The following is a 19,607-nucleotide window of genomic DNA, read 5'->3' as shown; positions in this document are numbered from 1 at the left end:
TGTTATAAGTTTTTTTTGCATCTTCTATGGTGTGTATCACATTTCAATTGACATACTTGTAAGGGCTAATCACCAAAGTTGAGATGGCCGAGTTGGTCTAAGGCGCCAGATTAAGGTTCTGGTCCAAAAGGGCGTGGGTTCAAATCCCACTCTCAACATTTAACTTATTTTTGTGTATAAAAAAATTCAACTTCAGTTTTTTTTTCTAGTTTGACGTAATCTCAATATTTTTCTTTTTTTTTGGTAAAAAGTGATGCAAACATCACAATCGTGTATAAAAAAATTTGAACTCTCTGTTTTTTTTTTGTCGAAAATTTATGCAAATATCACGAGCTAGTTTGACGTACTTCAGTTTGTTATTAACTAAGATAAAGAGAAACAAGCAAAGTTCTTGAAATGGATCAACCTATTGGTGTACGATCAAATGTTGTTGTATTGAAAAAAGAGGATAAGAATATGATCCATTAAGAATAGCATATGTTATAAGTTTTTTTTTTTTGCATCTTCTATGGTGTGTATCCCATTTCAATTGACATACTTGTAAGGGCCAATCACCAAAGTTGAGATGGCCGAGTTGGTCTAAGGCGCCAGATTAAGGTTCTGGTCCGAAAGGGCGTGGGTTCAAATCCCACTCTCTACATTTAACTTATTTTTGTGTATAAAAAAATTCAACTTCAGTTTTTTTTTCTAGTTTGACGTAATCTCAATATTTTGCTTTTTTTTTGGTAAAAAGTGATGCAAACATCACAATCGTGTATAAAAAAATTTGAACTCTCTGTTTTTTTTTTGTTGAAAATTTATGCAAATATCACGAGCTAGTTTGACGTACTTCAGTTTGTTATTAACTAAGATAAAGAGAAACAAGCAAAGTTCTTGAAATGGATCAACCTATTGGTGTACGATCAAATGTTGTTGTATTGAAAAAAGAGGATAAGAATATGATCCATTAAGAATAGCATATGTTATAAGTTTTTTTTGCATCTTCTATGGTGTGTATCCCATTTCAACTGACATACTTGTAAGAGTCATCACATGTTGTTTTTTCCCCAACTTTTTTAACATCTATCTCTTTAGTATTTCCACAATAAACTTTAGTATAGAAGTTGTACTCACCCCCTGTATATCTACAACATGCTTATGTACCTTACTCAAGTCTTGTTTCAAGAAACATGAAAATCATGTACTGAGATGGATATTAGACATATATTTTCAACAACATTCGATGTGGATCATCTCTTTCGTTAATGCCTATTTACTCCTCAACTTTGGAATTGGATGAAAGGAAATATCTCCATGAGATTGGATAGGAAATGCCTAAGCACCATTTTTAACATTGTGGATAAAGTTGGATTGTGTAGGTTAAGCATCTTCTCATATCACCAATTATTCTAATTACTTGGAAAACTTGTCATCTAAAAAACACCATTAGATTCTTGGTGTTCATTATGTTAAAAACATATATAAGGTATGGACCATCTCTTTCTTTAATGCCCATTCACTCTACAACTTAGGAATTGGATGAAAGGATTAATCTCCATGGTATTGAGAAGGACATGCATAAACAACATTTTTAACATTGTGGATAGAGGTTGGAGTGTGCGGCTTAAGCATCTTCTTATATAACTAATTATTATAATTATTTGGAAAACTTGGTATCTAACATCGACCTCTAAGACGGGGGTCCAATGTGATGTGGAACTGAAACGCTTCAGAATCGGTTGAAAATTAGTGGGAAAAAGAAGCATTAATTGTTTTTCTTATCCTAAAAGCGCTTTGATACATATTCTCATCATGTCAGCCTAATGACACAAGCTAGGGAGCATTTTTTCTATCCAAGACACTTGAATACTTTCGTCAATTCCATTTTTATAAAGAGAAGTGGCATGTCAATTTCCTTTGGATTGATATTCTACCTTTAATCTGGATCGATAATATTTGATTTTTTTTATAATAAAAATTGGATTGTGCCCCATGGTCTTAATTTTTCTCTTCTTGTTTCTCTTTGGTGGTTGCCTATCTGTATCATTGAACGTCATCTTCTTAGTTTTAGCTAATTGTTTCCATTGCAATTCTCATTCCTCTTCATCCAAGTATGTTTCCACATCTTTATTTAACTGGGTGAAGCTTTATTTTTCTTTTTATCATTTAGAGGGTCAATCTTTAATTGTCGGCTTGTTACCACTAACCCACCGGATCTAATCATATACAGAGGTGAAATATAACCAATATGGCAATGATAAATGCTGAAGATTATTCATGGAGAGACCCACAACATTTGAGGGTTTCCTCAAAGCATATCCAGAGAGAAGAGGATAAAGGTTCCCTTTGAAGTAGGGTTTTCCTCGGATTGGAAAATTTTGGCGATCCTTGCAGATAAGAAGGTGTTCCATACATTTAAATGGTGATCTATCTCTTTTTACTCTTGCATCTTTGAGAATTAAGAGTATGACTCCCACTGAATACTTTTGAAAATAAGGCGTTGGGTCATCTTTGCATTCCTCCATCGTAACTTCATCCTTGTGTCTAAGCCTTTGTGAGGGTCTTCAAATACTAGTATAAATATCAAGGAAATATGGATTTGGCTTCCCTAAATCTCTTCTTACATACTTTTGAAGTTAATCCCCCTTCTAAAAGTCATCAACATATACAAAGACATATATTCTTCCTCCTAAGCTTTACACTTGCATGAGTACCATGAGATCCATGTGTAGTAACTCAAGCGCTCTAGAGGTGGTAAGATGTTGAACCTTCTTGTGAGACATCTTGGTCTATTTTCCTATCTGTCAGTCTTAACAAATCTTCCCTTCTTCGATCTTGAGATTAGGAAGACCAATAATGGTCTTTTATGAGGCAATCTTCCTCATACTTATGAGATTTAAATGACCAAGTTTCATATTCCATAAATTTGTTTCATCCACCTTGGATATCATGCACGGTTAAAGTTGATCATTTGTTTGACGACGCCATATATAACAATTGTCTAATGATTTGGTCTCCTTTATTATATGTTCCAAGCGTTTGTTAGTGACTGTACATTAAGACAATTGAAATTGACACACAATTCTCAATCACGCGGTTAACTAATATTGATGAGATTTGCAATGAGATCTTAAAAAAGGAGAACATTATCCAGACTTAGGAGGCCTGGGTAATCCAACTTTCCATTTCCAACATTTTCTTCTTTAGCTCAATCCCCGAAAGTATCATAGTTATGGAGTAAAACTCCAGATCCTTCAAGTAGTTATTTTCTCCTATTGTGTGTCTGGAGCAACCACTATCAAAATATCAATCTTCATGACAGGAATCTCTTAAGGAAGTGTAGTCCATGTGACTTGTAGTTTCCTTTTTAGCTTTCCACACTTGTTGAGAGCGTGCGTCTTTTGTAGTTTTCCATATGGGGAGAGGCGAATAATAGTAGTATGGTATACCATACAATTTGTAGCCGAAGGGACTTTATGGTTTTTCTAACCACAATTATGGCACACCTATGATTCTTTGGCATATACATTAGAGTGCTTGTAAAGATGTCAAACATGACGTTGAGATTTATAGTTTGACATGATGAACTTGGTCTTTTTGACGGGAGGAACAAACTTAGATTTTGAGTTCAACGAATCATAGTTGAACCTAATTTATTTCATATCTCTTGTCATTTGCCTACCCCTAAAAATTCATCAAAGGTTTCATAACCAAAATTTAAGATGTGTACAGATTTGATCATACCTTCAAGTTTGGAGTTTAGGTGATCAACTTTCTCCTTTAAGTTATAAATTTTAGATGTAAGATGTGATTTTTCTTGAAGCAAGACATTAATTTTGTTTCTTTGTTTTTCACAAGTTCTGCATTCTTCATTCAACTTGAGATACAATAACTTGTAAGCTTTTGCAAGTACATCATTAGACACATCTTCATCACTTGACTCCTCATCACTATACACAATGGGTTTGGATCTTACATGAGCTATGAAGGAAACCACATTGTTGGCTTGTTCACTTTCACTTTCTTCATCTGATTCATCATCTGAAAAGGTAGAAGTGTATCCCTTCTTTTGTTTCCTAAGAAAGTTCATACATCCGGCCTGAATATATCCAAAGCCTTTGCATTCATGACATTGAATTTTCTTACCCTTGTTTTGATTATCCCCTTCTTTTCCTTTGTACCGAGGATTGTAGCCTTTGGCATTTTGAGGCACATTGTCTTTGACATTGATTATGACGTTGTTCCTTGATCTCCTATCAAGTCTTATCACGACCTTACCAAATCATTTTGCTAGAAGAGAAATAGATACAGTTAGGTTATCATCAGTATCATCTTCTACATGATCCCATATTCTTCAACATCAACTTTGAATGCCACACTTTTGTACCTTTTCTCAAATTTTTCATTAATTGTCATTTCAAAGGTGAGGAGAGAACAAACCAAATCATCATCATTGATAGTAATCGCATCTTGTTCTTCTTCAATGGATGTAACTTTCATATCAAACCTATTAGGAAAAGATCTGAGAATTTTTCTAGTCACCTTCTCATCTTATACTTTTTCACCAAGAGAAAATAAGCTATTTGCAATGTCACAAAGAAGGAAATTAAATTCAAAAATAGTTTTATCTTCTTTCATCTTTATATTTTCAACTTGGAGAGTTTCCAAAGCTTCCTTGGTGATGAAGCAAATGTTGATGAGTCTGAAGATATTTTTGTCAACTCCATTGTAAATGGTATTGAGAGCACGAGAGTTACCTTTTGAACATTCCTTCTTAAGCTTCAAAATTTCAGTGCCATTTTTAGCTTGTAACCTTTGAAGGTGTCCATCCATTTATGACTGCTTTCTAAGTCTTACTATCTATAGACTTGAGAAAGTCATCCATGCAAGCCTTTCAATAATCATAGTCCATTCCATAGAGAATATGTGGTTGATTCACGTATCCTCCTTCTTTAGCATTGTCCATTTTGAACAAAAAATAGAGAAATTATGGAGCTCACCCAATTAGAATATGGTGTCTGCTTTGATGCTAATTGAAATTTTGTTATATGATAACAAGATGTCTCACACAATGTTTGAACAATATGATGACAATTAGAATGTATAACAGACAAAATATGAATAACATAATAATCAGTAACTTTCTATGCAAAATAACATACATCTAGAGAGTATTAATCCAATGAAAGAAAATTCACTCTTAATAGTCATACGTACAAATTGGTCTGATTTGAACTCTCCCAGTTCAATGTATCTTTTTCCAATATTATTCATGAATTTCGATCTAGGCCTGCCCTGAATATGAGATCCCTCTCACTTTCACTCAAACACTCTCCCAAGTATTTGCACAGTTATAAAAATATATAAATGGTAGAGTAATGATGCATATCAAATACTTTATTCTCCTAACTTAGAAATATGACTCAAGAATAGAGTATTACAAAATAAACACCCAAAGAAACAAAGACTCACTAACAATAAAAAACATCAATCTCAACAATCCAAGTTTCGAGTCTTCACAGAGGAGAACAACTTTTTAAATAGTAATAATAGTCTAATTAGAAATCCAATAGGGTTTGAAGTTGAATGCGACTGAACCTCCAAAAGTGCATGAGATCAATCTTCAATAATGTTTATTATAAATCTTAATTGATCAAATCTTGAATATATATATAAATCTCTTGAATATATCAAATTCAATCTTGATGAAACCGATTCAGATTAAATCTTTCTTAAACCAAAATACGCATACACGATCAAATCTCTAATCGTACATAAAAGGAAAACAAATCTTCAAATGTGCGAGAATTATTATAAACAACTTGTGTGTGAAGCAACCTAGAGCGAGATAGGATGTCTCACACAATGTAGGACATTATACTTAACATGCTAGTTTCTACTAAAGAGTCTTAATCATTTAGAGATAAAATGTCTAACAACTTGGCAGAACATCTTGCTACACATATTACCTATAAATTACCTATAATAGAGAGTTCTTGGTTGTGAGGCTTGTGTGCATGTTTCAAACGATGAAAGGTCCAAGTTAAAAGCAAAGTCAAGGCAAGACACATTAAAGACAATTATTAAATACATTGGTAATAAGGTGGAATCCTAACGGTGGTGGCTAGGATTATGAGATGTCACGTGATGAGAATCTTGGTGATACTACTGAATCATCTTAGATTTAACTTAGAATGTTTAACATACATGGTCCATTGACGCTCCCAACATTCTTCAAACTCCTGAGCAATGGTATCAGAGCTTAGGTTCGACTTAGTGGTAGAGCAGAGTGAAATTCTAGTGTGAATCATGTCTAGTAATGTGGAAGACTCATATTTGAGAAAAAATTGTTGAAATAAACGTGAGTGGATAAATCTCATTTCAACTAAATATATAAAAGAAGTGACTCATAATTTTATGTGGAGATGTGTGTCAAAATCTCTTAAAGTCCTTAACGTTTAACCCATTGACGTTGCCCAAACTGCCCCCAACAAATCTAATATTGCACCCTTTTTGTTTTTGTAATTTATGAATACCAATATAATTATTAATTTAACACCTCAGGAATTACACAAAACATTTCGAATATCCGAAATTCGACAGCCATTCTCACAACAAAATAGGCTTTTCTTTCTAGAACTATAAGTTGCATTGTGGCATAAAAAGAAGACAGCAGAAAACCTGATACTCCTACAACTCACTACTATTTGCCATAAGTTACATATCAGAATGTAACACACTGATAAAATTATATTTTGTACAGTTCCATCTTCTCAAAGGCTACTACTGTCGAGACCGACATGGTAGCTGCAAAAACTCGATGGTACAACGGAGAGTTGAAGCCGCCCTGTCCATTCCTCTCCAGGCTTCAAGTTCACAGGTTTTTCTATAACTGCTGCATCAACACAAAGCATCTGTTTGTACTCCTCATCCCCAAAGTCCACCATCGCCTTCGATTTCTTCTCCCACGGATTCCACACGGCTGCAATTCAAGCACAAACAAAGGTGTCACCAATATCAAGGAAATCACCATAAAACTAAATACTATGGATGAAAGGTGTTGCATAGATTCTCTGTAACAATTTAGAAACTAGTTTAGATTTCAAGTCAAGTTATGAAAATTAGTGTTGTTGCCATTGAAGGAACTAGAAAGACAGTGTTCCGCTAAATAGTAAATAGCTTACCAACATCAGGAAGACCTTCCTTTTTTATAACATATGTTTGTTTCCTCTCATGATCTAGAACTGCAATTACATTTGGGGAGCTAAGATAAACACGATCCACCTGCTCGAAAGAAAGGATCAATTATGAAAACCTCTTCATTCATAGGCTAGGAATGCAGACCGAAAATTAAAATCTTCAACTCACTTGTGTCATGTAACTAAACATATAAATAACCCATAACATGTACCTCGGATTCAAATGTTATCGCATCTCCTTGTTCTGTAATACGTTCTTTTTGGAAAAGATTGTCCAGGTAATCAAGTGTCTCGAGACCTTCAATCCTTATCTCACTATACAGAATGTTAATGTGAATGCTAATTATCTCACTATACAGAATGTTAATGTTAATGCCAAGTACAAGAAAGCATTATTCATACCTAATGTCAGAAACCAGTAGGTATGTGTGATATGCGAATGAGAAACTAAATGGCTTTCCGTTGATATTCCTGATTCGTGATATTAAGGATAGGTCTCCATCTTTCGTAACAGACACTCGAAGGCGGAACTCAAAACTGGTACAATTAGGTAATTGTTAGCTTAATGTGATTCGAAATTTGCTTCCAACAATTGGGAAAAGTAATATCAGATACAGTTCAGCTTCAAAACAATCAAATGGTAGAAAAGAAAAACAGCAATGACTACTTTGAGCAGTGGTTTTACGGCATTCAAGTTAGTACCTATGTGGCCAGCATTTCATGTCTTCTTCAGATGATTTGAGTAGCAGGTCGACAAAGGATTTTCCACTGGAATCATTCGCAGGCAGAGGAGGAGGATTCTCATCGACTGCCCACATTCTATTTCTTGCAAATCCATGCAGCTCCAGAGATCCACAGTTTCCAAACTATTATATACAAATTTAGCTCCAAGTTATATGAGTTGTACATGTTAACATTTATTGAGAAGATTGAGGCTGAATATTCAAAATAATGAGTAATTATAAATACCTGTGGAAAACATATAGGAATTCCTCCCCGTGTTGCTTTCAGCGCCTTCGAAATTGTCTACAATCAATTGCAAACAAGAGAAAGTAATAAAATATGTCTGTTTACCACTTTACAAAGTAAAATTGGTTACAATTCTATATTTGCACACCTTGCTGCTTGTGAATAGAAGTTCTTCCCCCTGCTCATTACGCCATGAAGTGACCTGTGCTCCAAGTAAGCTCACCTAATTTCAAGAAAAGACAGTTAATCTTCCTAATACCACTTCAATTATAAGCTCAAACTAGAAATATATGAACCAAGTTTTCCTTATCAATGATAAAATCACAATTTCATCAAATGTTAAAACTGATGCAAACTCGTCAATCAACAAGTTCTTCTCACCCGTGCTGAAGCGCCTTGTGGAGTCCGAAGCACAACTTGACCAATTCCATTCTGATCCTTTGTAATTTCAGTTGCTGCTCTGAAGTCCCATACTGCTGCAGAATGCCCCATCTAAATTAATTTAGGTCCTCTATTTCTCTACTCGCCGAGCAAAATCTAATAAAAAGTATCTTGAATTCGGAACACGCCAAAGCCTAAGATTGTAGAGGCATCCAGAGTCCACACTTAACTGAAACAGACAAGTGAATTAGCTTTGTCAATCAAAAGCAAAATCTCAATACAATTACTCACCTAATCTATCCTCAGCGGTATGATTCAGATCAAGGAGCCCCAAATATACCTATTTTAAAAAACATGAAACTATGGGTGTATGCGAAAATTCCATTAAAACCCCGAAAGGCAAAAACAAAAACATTTGGCAATTGAATATTAATCAACCTGGCACACACCAAAACATGTCCTTTGAAATTTGTCCGATTCAGAGCAGAGAAAGACAATTATATGCCGAAGGAACTTGGAAAGATTCAACAACTTTTACGCAATGCATAACACCGAGACACATAACAAAAATAAATTTCTTCAAGAATCAAGAATATAACCAAAATAATAATGACAATCACACTAGTCCTTTCAAGAAAAATGCAACTTATGGAAAATACTACAACAAAATACCCTCAAACCCACGAGTTTGAAGCATAATTGACGAACTCCCGACTACATAGCCCTCTTCCTCTAGGAACCATGAGGTTAGGACCCAAAAAATCAACTCAAACTCAAGACATTGCTACAAATCAAGCATTCAAAAAGTGTACTTACCTTAGCAATCTTGAACCAGTAATTCTAGCAGAACGCGCAAATCGACACAAGGTCTTGAATGATAATGCATGATTGCTGTCAAATATGTTCAGAATTCAAGCATCCAACGACAAGAAGAACCAATACCTGTTAAAAAAATGCAACAAGCCAAATGGATGAGATAGAGATAGAAGTGTTGAGATGTGTGACAAACAAAGAACTATAAAGTTGAAAGGTACCCTTTTCATAGAAGCATTCAATCAAACACAAAACTTGCATATGAATTAAGAAAAGTTAAAAACTTTCAACCAACCCAAGATTTGAAAAACAATAAAAAATAAAACTACATCAACAACTGATAGCAGTAGGTGGCAATATTATGGGAAAATGGGATAAACATTGAATTTACACACAACCTTAAGATAAGGAGAAAAAACCGGTTTCGTAAATTGTAAACTATGTTGTGTTGTGTTGATTACAAAACAGATCCAATCTAAGATTACATAACATGTACACAAACACAGAAACACATGTACAAACAAACAAATAATTAACATTGTTTAATATAAAATTCCTGTAATAATTTGAATGTATAATAGTTTTTATTGTTGAAAAAAGAGTAAAATATTAAAAAATAATTTGTTTGAGGATGAAAGGTACGTTTAGGTTTTGGAGTGTGGTGGTTGAGGATGAAGTCGAAAATAAATTTGAATGGTGAACTTAGCTATCACATTATTCACATCATAATCATAGTATTATTATAAGAAAATGCGTATGTGTTGAGGTTTTTGCGGTTTTATACTAATGTGTTGTGGAAAATGGATTTGTCAATTAAATTCCGGGTTTATCTAAAATTTGTCTTATTTTTCTTTTCTCTATCATGATGGAAACACTTGCTCTTTTTTTTTTTTGAATTATTAGTAATGACAAATTTAAAATATAAAATATAAAAAATTAAATTTATTGAAATATTAAATAAAAGAAATTAATTATGTCAATTTATTATAATCATCCATCTAAATTTTTTTATAAATCATTTGCATTATTTTATAAATGATTAACATAAAAATCAATTTTTTAAAATATTTAATAAATTTATGTATGTTTTAATTAAACTTTAAATTAAATTAAATCATAATTTGAAGACGTAGAGATTGATTGACACTCACATTGTTGAGACGTGAGATATTAAAATCTATAATATTTTATTTATTTATTTTTATTAATTTAAATTTTGACTATTATATTATTAGATAAAACAATTAACATTTAATATTTATGGAAAATTTTAGTAAAAATAAGATTAATTATTTATCTTTTTGTATAAGGTATTAGAGAGTATAAGGATACAATGGAGACAATAAGTCAAGTCAAGAATTTAAAGGTGGAATCTTTTTATGAAAGTAGGAATAGATTCATATGCTGGGTACCTTATAGTACTGATAGTGTTTTCTATTTTTTGTGTTGATTTGATTCTGAAAGTACCGAACCGGATCATTTGAATTTTTTTTAATAAAGCATGGTTAAAAGAGGAATGGTCATCAGAAGAACGTGGAGTTATAATGGGTTGGGTTTGATAGTAACTTTCATAGGTTGAACTCGATGGAAAGTCCGAATGGATTTAAATTTGGAAATTTTTTAATGTGCCTTAGACCATTACGTAAAAAAAATATAAAAATATTCAAACATTTAGAAAATGCATCTCCGGATATATTCTAAGTCAATAAAAATTATGTGATGTGAAAAAATTACGGAGAAACATCTTCGTAAATATTACGGAGATGCATTTCTGGACACTGCTAATACATAACGCATTAGAACCCTTCTTCTTTCTCACTTGTTAAAAAATCAAAGTCTTTTTTTCAAATTCTCTCAAAATCACATTGTCTCCAAATCAATCAAGTAACACCAAAGTTTCTTCAACAATCACCGGACGACATCAAAAAACTCATTCAACTACATCAACTTCAAAGATTCCTAATTTTTTGTAAGCTTTTTTATTATTGTAAACTTTTTTAAGTTTTTTGTGTAAACTTGTAGAAATTGATGATTATGCATTGAAATACATAGATAATGCATGTTTGATAGTTGATATAGTATGAGAAATGTGTTTTATAGTTAAAAGTAACGATCGATGCATTATTTTTTGGGGTTTGTTGGTCTGCATCAACGCCATTGATGAAAATAAAAGTTGCAAGAAATTCCGGAGATGCACCTCCGTAATTTTTCAACGTTTGGATTCTAAGGATCGGTGATGCATCTCCGTAATTTTTTAATGTTTGGATTCCTAGGAACCGGAGATGCATCTTCGTATTTTATCTGTCTGTTTTTTTTTTTGCTTTCCTAGTATGTAGGGTTGTTTGTACTAATTGTACACAGTCTGGTTTACATACAGACATTATGGCTGATAGAGACGACAGATTGAGGCACGGGGAGTGCTACGAGCCATAGCAGCTCCTTCGATTTTATATCAAATGAGACATTTTTTAGCGTAACTTGAGTTTCATGACTCGGATTGAGGCGCATTTCGAAGTGTTGGATAGATGACGTGTAACCCTAACTTACAATAATGTTTCAAAGAGTAAACATATATATGGAAAGTATGAATGGTGTGCTTTACTTATGAGGGTATTATGTGTGTGTCATTGTTGTGCATATAATATTATGCATAAATGATGTTATACGATGATGAATTGATGTTGTAAAATATTGATGAATGTTGTGGTTGTCATGTGTGTATAAATTATATAATGGCGAGTCATAATTGAGCATGATCATGTATGTTGTGTTGATGGCCTTACTTAGTGTATAGTTGCATGTGTTATGCATCATGGTGTACAGACTACGGTCCAGTTTTGGTATACTCTGGTCTGATGGTGTGGATTCAGGAGTGAGTAGTTGTTTCCGTATGAGAATCGGTAGAGTGTTACCTATAGTGATGGTAACGATTTGGTGTGCCCCGGTCCTATGGTGGGATTCAGGAGCGAGATGGACTTGTGTTGTCCACAATGGTACCACACGCATTGTTGAATCGTGGTGTTGATTTCATTGCATTCATTATTTGTATATGAATTGAATGACTATGTTAATGTTGGTGATTGAGAATGCTTTGGTGATGTATGCAATTGGACTGTATTGGATAATTATTGTTACTTGTTTAAGCTACCCTGCATACTTTTGCATTGCTAATTATTATGAGCATATTCTCATCCTTTTTGTTGTTTTTGTGGTTCTATGCTCCTTCTTGGGGTACATACGAGCAAGTATCTGAATAGCTTCTTAGAGGCCGAAGGATAGCGTAGAGGTTGTTCTTCCTTTTCATGTTTTATGCGTTTATTTAGTATTTCGTTGCTCTGATCTGTAACATTGGGCGGGTGAACGGTTCATTTGATTTCGTTACTATTTGTGGTGTTGGTGGTGTTGAAGGTATTTTGTCGTGACTATGTTTTATGTCATGAGACTTATTTATTTCTTGAATTTTTTCTATTAATTGATTATGCTGCGATGAGCCTATGCTAAGGTGAGCATGTGATGCCATGTGTTTAACTTAATGCATGTTTTTGAATACCCGTGTTACAGAGCATGTTTATATTGTGTTTAAGTGACACCCTATGTGTGTAGTTGTTTCATTTTTCGTGGTTTGGAGTTAGGGTATTACACTAAGGCTCCTGTTGTAACACCATACTTCCCGATTCGAAAAATAATTATATATAACATGTATAACACATAAATCCTTCAAGCAGGATGTTACTCATACATCAATAAAACATACATGAACCACATAATTGAAAATTGAATAATTTGATAAACAACGAAAATTATGAATAGTCAACATAAAAAACCACCACCATAATAAGTTTGAAAAGTACTTTAATATCCAAATAAAGGAAAGATATACAACATAAGAAAAAAGTAAAAGAACAACTTGTTCCCCTCGTGTTACATATCATAACGACTCAAACTATTGACTCGATCGACAAGCAACTAAAGAGGCACAACATCGTCTTATACATAAAGCTCCTATTCAGGTACCTGATTGTCTGTACTCCAGAGGAGCACATACGCAACAACACAAAAGGGGGTGAGAATACATACAAATGATAATTGGTGTACAAAATAATCAGGGTCGATTCACACATCACAAATCATACACATATCAAGCATGCACCACAATACCGCGTATTCATATTTCACCCACATCACGATCAATCACCAATCACAATGTTATTCATCACATTCAAAATCATATGAACCCATACGAGATTATTCAACAACACTCAAACATATCATATGCATAATGATTATATAATGCAATGCAACATCGACTTAAATCATGCATGCGGTACCGACTCAACAGATTTTCTTCATACAAATCGGGTCCCCTCTATGAACCCTGAGCCCTCACTCTAAGCTTAAAGCCCCCACTCTGATCTTGGAAAAATTCACTAGTGCCCTCTTTGAACTCGTGACTCGCCTCTTTCACAACAATAACAACAACATATGATGCATGGCTTATAACAATAAAATGATAATAACAATAACATAATAATGAATACAACCCCACTCTGACTCTAAACAAGTATGCATTCAATGCATCTCTAGTAGTTCTCACTCTGAACTACTCATCTCAACAATTCCTCAACAAGCATGTACAATAATTCACATAATTGTTCTTGCATTTTCACCATATATATTCACACATTGAACATATATCCACAATTACACATAACATTCATTTATGAATAATATCAATTAACAACAATCGTTTAATCACACAATCTGTCAAAATTGGAGCACACCGATTAAATCACCTAACACATTCAAAAGTGCAAAATAGCAGCAATATTTCATCAACGTCACAATCGACACAAAAAACCAATTTTGGCGCATCAATTATGATTGATAGGACCAACACGACCAACTCCCAGACCAACACAGTCGTTAGGGAAACGACGACCTACCTGTCATCTCTCAACCTGCCCGTCACACACAAAACACATTACGTTGATGCACGTCGACCCTTTCACATACATGACGGTCTACCCGTCATTAGGATGACGTATGTCATTCCTGTAACAAACAAACCTCAATTCTCCACTCCAAAAAGGCCAAATCATCACAAAATTGATACACACATCATCGTAACATATTAATCATGTTATTTATCATCAATTCAACATTGCATCCCATCAATTCTTTATAGAAATCAGAATCATATTCATGCTATAAAACCCTCAATTTTATACTAAACATCATGCTTATGAACATTTTAACATAAATAATGATCACCTCATTTACATAGCACAAATTTTAGATCAACACAGATGATTAAACAGATTCATATCAATCAATACATAAAATAATCCATCAATGGAAAAAGGGAAAAAATCATATTGGAGGTTAAGGGAAACCTCTCTACCCTTTCATGATTAAGGAACCCTTAGATGAATAATCCTCCCTTACCTTGTAAATTCAGCAAGCAAAGCAAGAAATATTCTACGGTCTCCTCTCCCAAAGTCCTAGCTCTCCAAGACTCTTGCTCTTTTTTCTTCTCTTTTTTCACGTTACTAACAAAATGCTATAAACCCATATTTCTTATAATTCTCTAAATATATATATTATAACCTAATTAAATTTCTTTTAATAATAAATTTGATCAAACTAAACATAAGCCTCTCTCCACTAACCATCTAATTTCAATTATTTATAAAACTTCCCCAACTCTTACTATTCCACCAATTTCTCATATTCTAATTAATCTAATTCCACTAAAATCTAATTAATTAACACATTTCCCCGAAATTTCCACTCAACGGCCAAACCACTCAGAAATAACCAAATAATATTTAAATTAATTAAATAAATAAATAAACGACTAATTAAATTGGGGTGCTACACATGTTCACTCTAACCAGGTTGATGCGGAGGCGACGACTTCTAGGTCTCATATTACTCCACCTTCTTCTTCCCGTAGGAGACATGTATCACCTAGTGACACATCACTGCCTCCATCTTCCTATAGGCAACATGTTTCATCTATTTAGGCACCAGAGGTACCCGAGTCACTAGAGGTACCTGAGGCATCAGTGCCACCCCATGCACTGGAGGGACCTCAGGAAGATAATCTAGTGCCACCTTAGTGTCATTCGACAATATTGTGTTATACTCATGATGATTGGCTTGAGGCTCACGTGTGACATTTCCTCATCTTCCTAAGTGCGTCATACGACAGTTCGACTACACCCAGACTATTTCCGAACACCATGATGTCTTTGCTCCTCCCGCTATGACACGTAGAGATATGTATGCCATGTTTGATGATTATCGTAATATCTGGTACCAGAAAAGGCACAGAGTAGCATAGCTGGGAGGGACTGGAGCTATGTAGACGGGTACATCAGGTGGTTCTTCAGGGTGTCATATCCATATATGGTGCATGCTGCTCTAGGAGATCCATTGTGTCCAACTCATCAAGAGATACTATAAGAGGAGTAAGCTAGGTTATATCATACTCATGATGTGTTGCTTAGATGTCGATGTTGTTGGGTGTGAATATGGAAGTAGAAAAATTGTCTAGAGGGGGATGAACAAACCAAAATAAAAAATGCAACCTCCATTTTCCAAAATCATAGTATTTTCAAAAATGAGTTATGCGCTGAAGGTTTGAAGCGAAAATGAAAATTATACAATTGATTATGATTAAGAAAACACACCGTTTTTTTCACAAATATCCAAGATTAGAAATAATGAAATATTTGGTATGAATTGATTCAAGTTGTGTAGTCACAAAGAGTGTACACAATTGATTCAATGTGAAATACTAGATTCAATCAGTTTTCAGATTTATCAATCACAATACTAGCTTGACTAGTTGTCCAATTCCAACAAAACCTAAGCTTTATATAATTAGTAGCTTCAAGAGCAAAACAATATAATACTAAGGAATTGAAAAGTCAAGCATGCAAACACTACAAATATAAATGCAAGAGTAGAGTTAGAGAGATGACACCGAGATTTATAGTACTTTTGTATTCGTCCTCGCTTTCAGTGGTTTCCCAATGGAACCTACATAGTTCCTTGTTATTTGACAAATATTTTCGAGAGTTCATACAATCACCAATCCATAATTTACAGCTGAAAAAATGAACCTCCTAATCTAGATCTCGACTTCTATATTGAAAACTTGCTAAACTCTTCTGCGTAATCTTTACTCGAATATGTTTGAACCTTCCAATAACACTAATTATGCTTCAAGCCTTCGTGTGTATCTATCAACCCCTTGATCCTACCGATTCCTTGAGCGTTGATATTGTTCGAAGATCCGATAAGAACTTCGCCTTATTTATAGCCTTCCACTCAGTTATTACTAAGGCAATGTTGGAGAGAATAACCTACTTCTTTCCAATGGAATTTGTCACCACCATTGATAATATTTTTTTCTTGCTAACAACCTGAAAAACTCTAAAAGATCTCCAAGAATGATTAGTTTCAAGTACTCTCCTCCTTCAATCAATTTCAGAACTCTAGTTATCATGATCTGAACTCAATTGAAGTTGAAGATGTGAGAAATTTGTAGCAAGACTATGAACACTCAAAACAGAGGAAATTGATTTTCACACAAAATCACACTGAAAAATCTTAATAGAATGATGTATGTTGAATGTAGCGGGGTATTCGTTACCTTTAGATTTATTGACTAAATCAAAAGTAAACATACAATTCGAGTCGCCACCGCACTTTTATTTATCCAAAGGAAAGGTTAAAAAGCGAACAAAAACCAAGTAAGAAGTTTTATCAAATAAAAAACTAATAAAAATGTCAAAGATCTAGGTAAGGGGTTTGGTTATGAAATGGGAAGATTTTACGCACCTAAAACATCCTTAGTACTCTAACGGAGCCCTTTTTGCAAATGTGTGTTGTAGGTGGGTATTTTGTGAAAATATGTGCAAAAGATTGGGGGGATGAGAAAAGAATAGATTATATTTACAATTTTGTTGTTTGAATGGATGAACCCATTGCCTACGTACCAACACAAAAGTAGGATCAAAACGTCATAGTTCGGGGTAGAAATCACAAAGATTGGTGAATTGATTTGATCAAAAGCCTTAAGGTCTTTTGTTATCAAAGGGAGAAAACTCAACCTAAACCAAAAATCCACCATGTGAGGAGAGCTTCAACATACTAGTGAGGGGTTAACCCTATAATAAGTATGGAAGACTTATAGTCCAATCACTAAGGATAAGGTGGGGTTTACATCAACCACTATGATAACTCAAACCTATGACTAATGTTTATGAAAAGGTTTTAATAAAGGTGGCCATTGGAACCACAAAAACAACTTGAAGTGAGTTGTATTTACAAGTTAGAAGTATTTACAAAATGAAGTCAAAGTATGATTAAGATTCACTCATAATGAGTATTAGTAAAAAGAGTTTGAAAAGTCAAAGGCATAAGGCCTAGGTTTCTAATTTGAAAACAATGTCAAAGTTTGCACAAGAAGAGAGTTTGACTTGGGTTAGAATGAGGAGAAGAAGAGAAGGGCTAGTCCTAAAGCATGCCAAGATAAGAGAAGAGATAAAACCCTTGGAGTTCCTTTTCTTGAAATTATAGAGATGATTCAAGATGCTCCTTTCCTTTGGACATAGCAAGCAACAAGCAATCACACAATTATATATTCAAGCTCCTAGGATCTCCATTTGGCTTGTCTCTCTTAACTTGGCTACTCATGACAATGGTCCTTCCTACTATCTCAAGATGGAATCCTTATCACACAAGAACAAACATCAAAAAGTTCACCATATAATAAGAGGAATGGACAAAGAATGAGTTTAGATTAGGGGTCCTTTGAAGTCAACTTTAAGATTTAGCATTCTAAAGGCATGAGGCCTAGTTTCTCTTCAACAAGTTTAGCATTCTAAAGGCATGAGGCCTAGTTGCTCTTGAACTCCTTTAGGCATAGGTAAGGTCCTAATTCTAAGTCCTTTATCCTTTTTGCATTGGGTTCACACAAACAAAGACAAAACAAACACAAAGCAACAATATATTTATATACAATAATGAGCTCAAATGAGCAAAAGGAAAATGGCATAAATATAAAATATGTGCTCAAGTTAGCAAAGTGAAAAGCAATATGAATAAATGAGCAAGAAAGTAAATTGCATTAAAGTAAATTGCAAGAAATTAAATGCTCAAATTAAATTTAGTAGTTAGAGGTTATGTTAGTGTGTCATAAGACAATTTAGCAGTATGTTAAGCAATCGTAAGTGGACTAATGTAGTAGTCACACCTATCTGAGGCTGATCAATAAAACTATAGGCAAATAAACACAAGTTAGAGACCATGACTAGTAAGCCAAACTCCTATAACTTGCCATGCCAAAAGAAAAGAGGAAAGGCCTTGTATGGACTTTAGATTTTTTGTTTGACCAAGAAGCAACCTATCTTGGACACAAAGCAACTCACTTGATCATGGATCAAATTGAGTTTGATTTGGATCAAAGAAGGTTAAGCCTCTCATATGTCAAGACCAACCATAAGACATTAACTCATTGGCCAAAATAACAAGAAGTGACATGAAGATGAAATGAATAAAAGGAGAATTCAAATGTCAAAACACAATGATCAAATGTGAATCAAATCATCACCAACCAAGGTAAAACAGAAGAGAAATGAAGATTAGAAGTCAACAAGTCAAACATATTTTTTTTGGTATTTTTGGAATTAAAATAAATGCAAAATTAAAATGGACAAAATATGGTCAAACCTCAAATTCAATTCAAATCAACTTGGATAAGTCCAATTAAATTCTCATAGGTCTAACATGGTCAAACAAGGTTTGACAAATTTTCTCAACAATTTTTGAAATCAGAAACTATTTAAAATCAATTAAAAACAATAAAAATAACACAATATGAATTAAAATCTCAAATCAATTAAGAAATTGATGAGACTATTTTTCATAGACTTATCATGATCCATATGTGTTAAGAATTTTTTTTTGGAATTTTCAGATATCAAAAAGTATTTAAATGAATTAAAAACTATTGAAAACCAAATAATTCATAAAAAATATTAAATGAAGTCACAAAAATAATTAAAAATCAGATTATGAAACTAGATTTTTCAAGAGAAATTTTGGTATTGGTCTCATATTTTTGTGACTTCAAATAAAATATTTATGAATTTTTGAAAATAAAAGGAATTAAAAGAAATTAAAACAGAAAATAGAAAATATCAAAAATCAGCGCCCATTGGATCCGTCTCATTAATTGACGGGCATCATCAC

General features: G+C 33.7%; 1 protein-coding gene and 2 non-coding genes across 7 annotated transcripts; 2 read left to right on the top strand and 1 right to left on the bottom strand.

Annotated features, from left to right (window-relative positions):
• The first annotated feature begins 77 nt into the window (after positions 1-77).
• TRNAL-AAG (transfer RNA leucine (anticodon AAG)) lies at positions 78-158 on the top strand. Its single transcript has one exon. It is a non-coding gene; the product is annotated as a tRNA-Leu (tRNA).
• Positions 159-559: 401 nt separating this feature from the next.
• Positions 560-640, top strand: TRNAL-AAG (transfer RNA leucine (anticodon AAG)). Its single transcript has one exon. It is a non-coding gene; the product is annotated as a tRNA-Leu (tRNA).
• A 5,906-nt stretch (positions 641-6,546) lies between these two features.
• LOC127132147 (putative glucose-6-phosphate 1-epimerase) lies at positions 6,547-10,176 on the bottom strand. Of its 5 annotated transcripts, none has more exons than XM_051061030.1 (10): positions 9,984-10,176; positions 9,345-9,470; positions 8,529-8,757; positions 8,296-8,370; positions 8,148-8,204; positions 7,881-8,044; positions 7,581-7,715; positions 7,391-7,493; positions 7,164-7,263; positions 6,547-6,961 (listed from the first exon to the last, which is right to left on the bottom strand). In XM_051061030.1, the coding sequence occupies exons 3-10, from the start codon at positions 8,637-8,639 to the stop codon at positions 6,753-6,755; spliced, it is 954 nt and encodes a 317-aa protein (XP_050916987.1). In that variant the 5' UTR covers positions 8,640-8,757; positions 9,345-9,470; positions 9,984-10,176; the 3' UTR covers positions 6,547-6,752. The 5 variants fall into 5 exon arrangements, with proteins under 5 accessions (XP_050916987.1, XP_050916985.1, XP_050916984.1 ...); XM_051061028.1 differs by lacking the exon at positions 9,984-10,176 and adding an exon at positions 9,563-9,916; XM_051061027.1 differs by lacking the exon at positions 9,984-10,176 and adding an exon at positions 9,740-9,916.
• Positions 10,177-19,607: the final 9,431 nt, after the last annotated feature.

The sequence above is a fragment of the Lathyrus oleraceus genome, chromosome 3 (genome assembly GCF_024323335.1).
Source record: "Lathyrus oleraceus cultivar Zhongwan6 chromosome 3, CAAS_Psat_ZW6_1.0, whole genome shotgun sequence".
Lineage (NCBI taxonomy): Eukaryota > Viridiplantae > Streptophyta > Magnoliopsida > Fabales > Fabaceae > Lathyrus > Lathyrus oleraceus.
This window is presented reverse-complemented; position numbering and strand designations above follow the sequence as displayed.

Excerpts from the sequence above, each read along its gene's own strand:
- LOC127132147 (XM_051061030.1), bottom strand. The coding sequence starts at position 8,639 with ATGGGGCATTCTGCAGCAGTATGGGACTTCAGAGCAGCAACTGAAATT. Across the intron at positions 7,494-7,580 it reads CTACTGGTTTCTGACATTAG|TGAGATAAGGATTGAAGGTC; the intron begins GTATGAATAATG and ends CATTCTGTATAG. Across the intron at positions 6,962-7,163 it reads GGAAGGTCTTCCTGATGTTG|CCGTGTGGAATCCGTGGGAG; the intron begins GTAAGCTATTTA and ends CTTGAATTGCAG.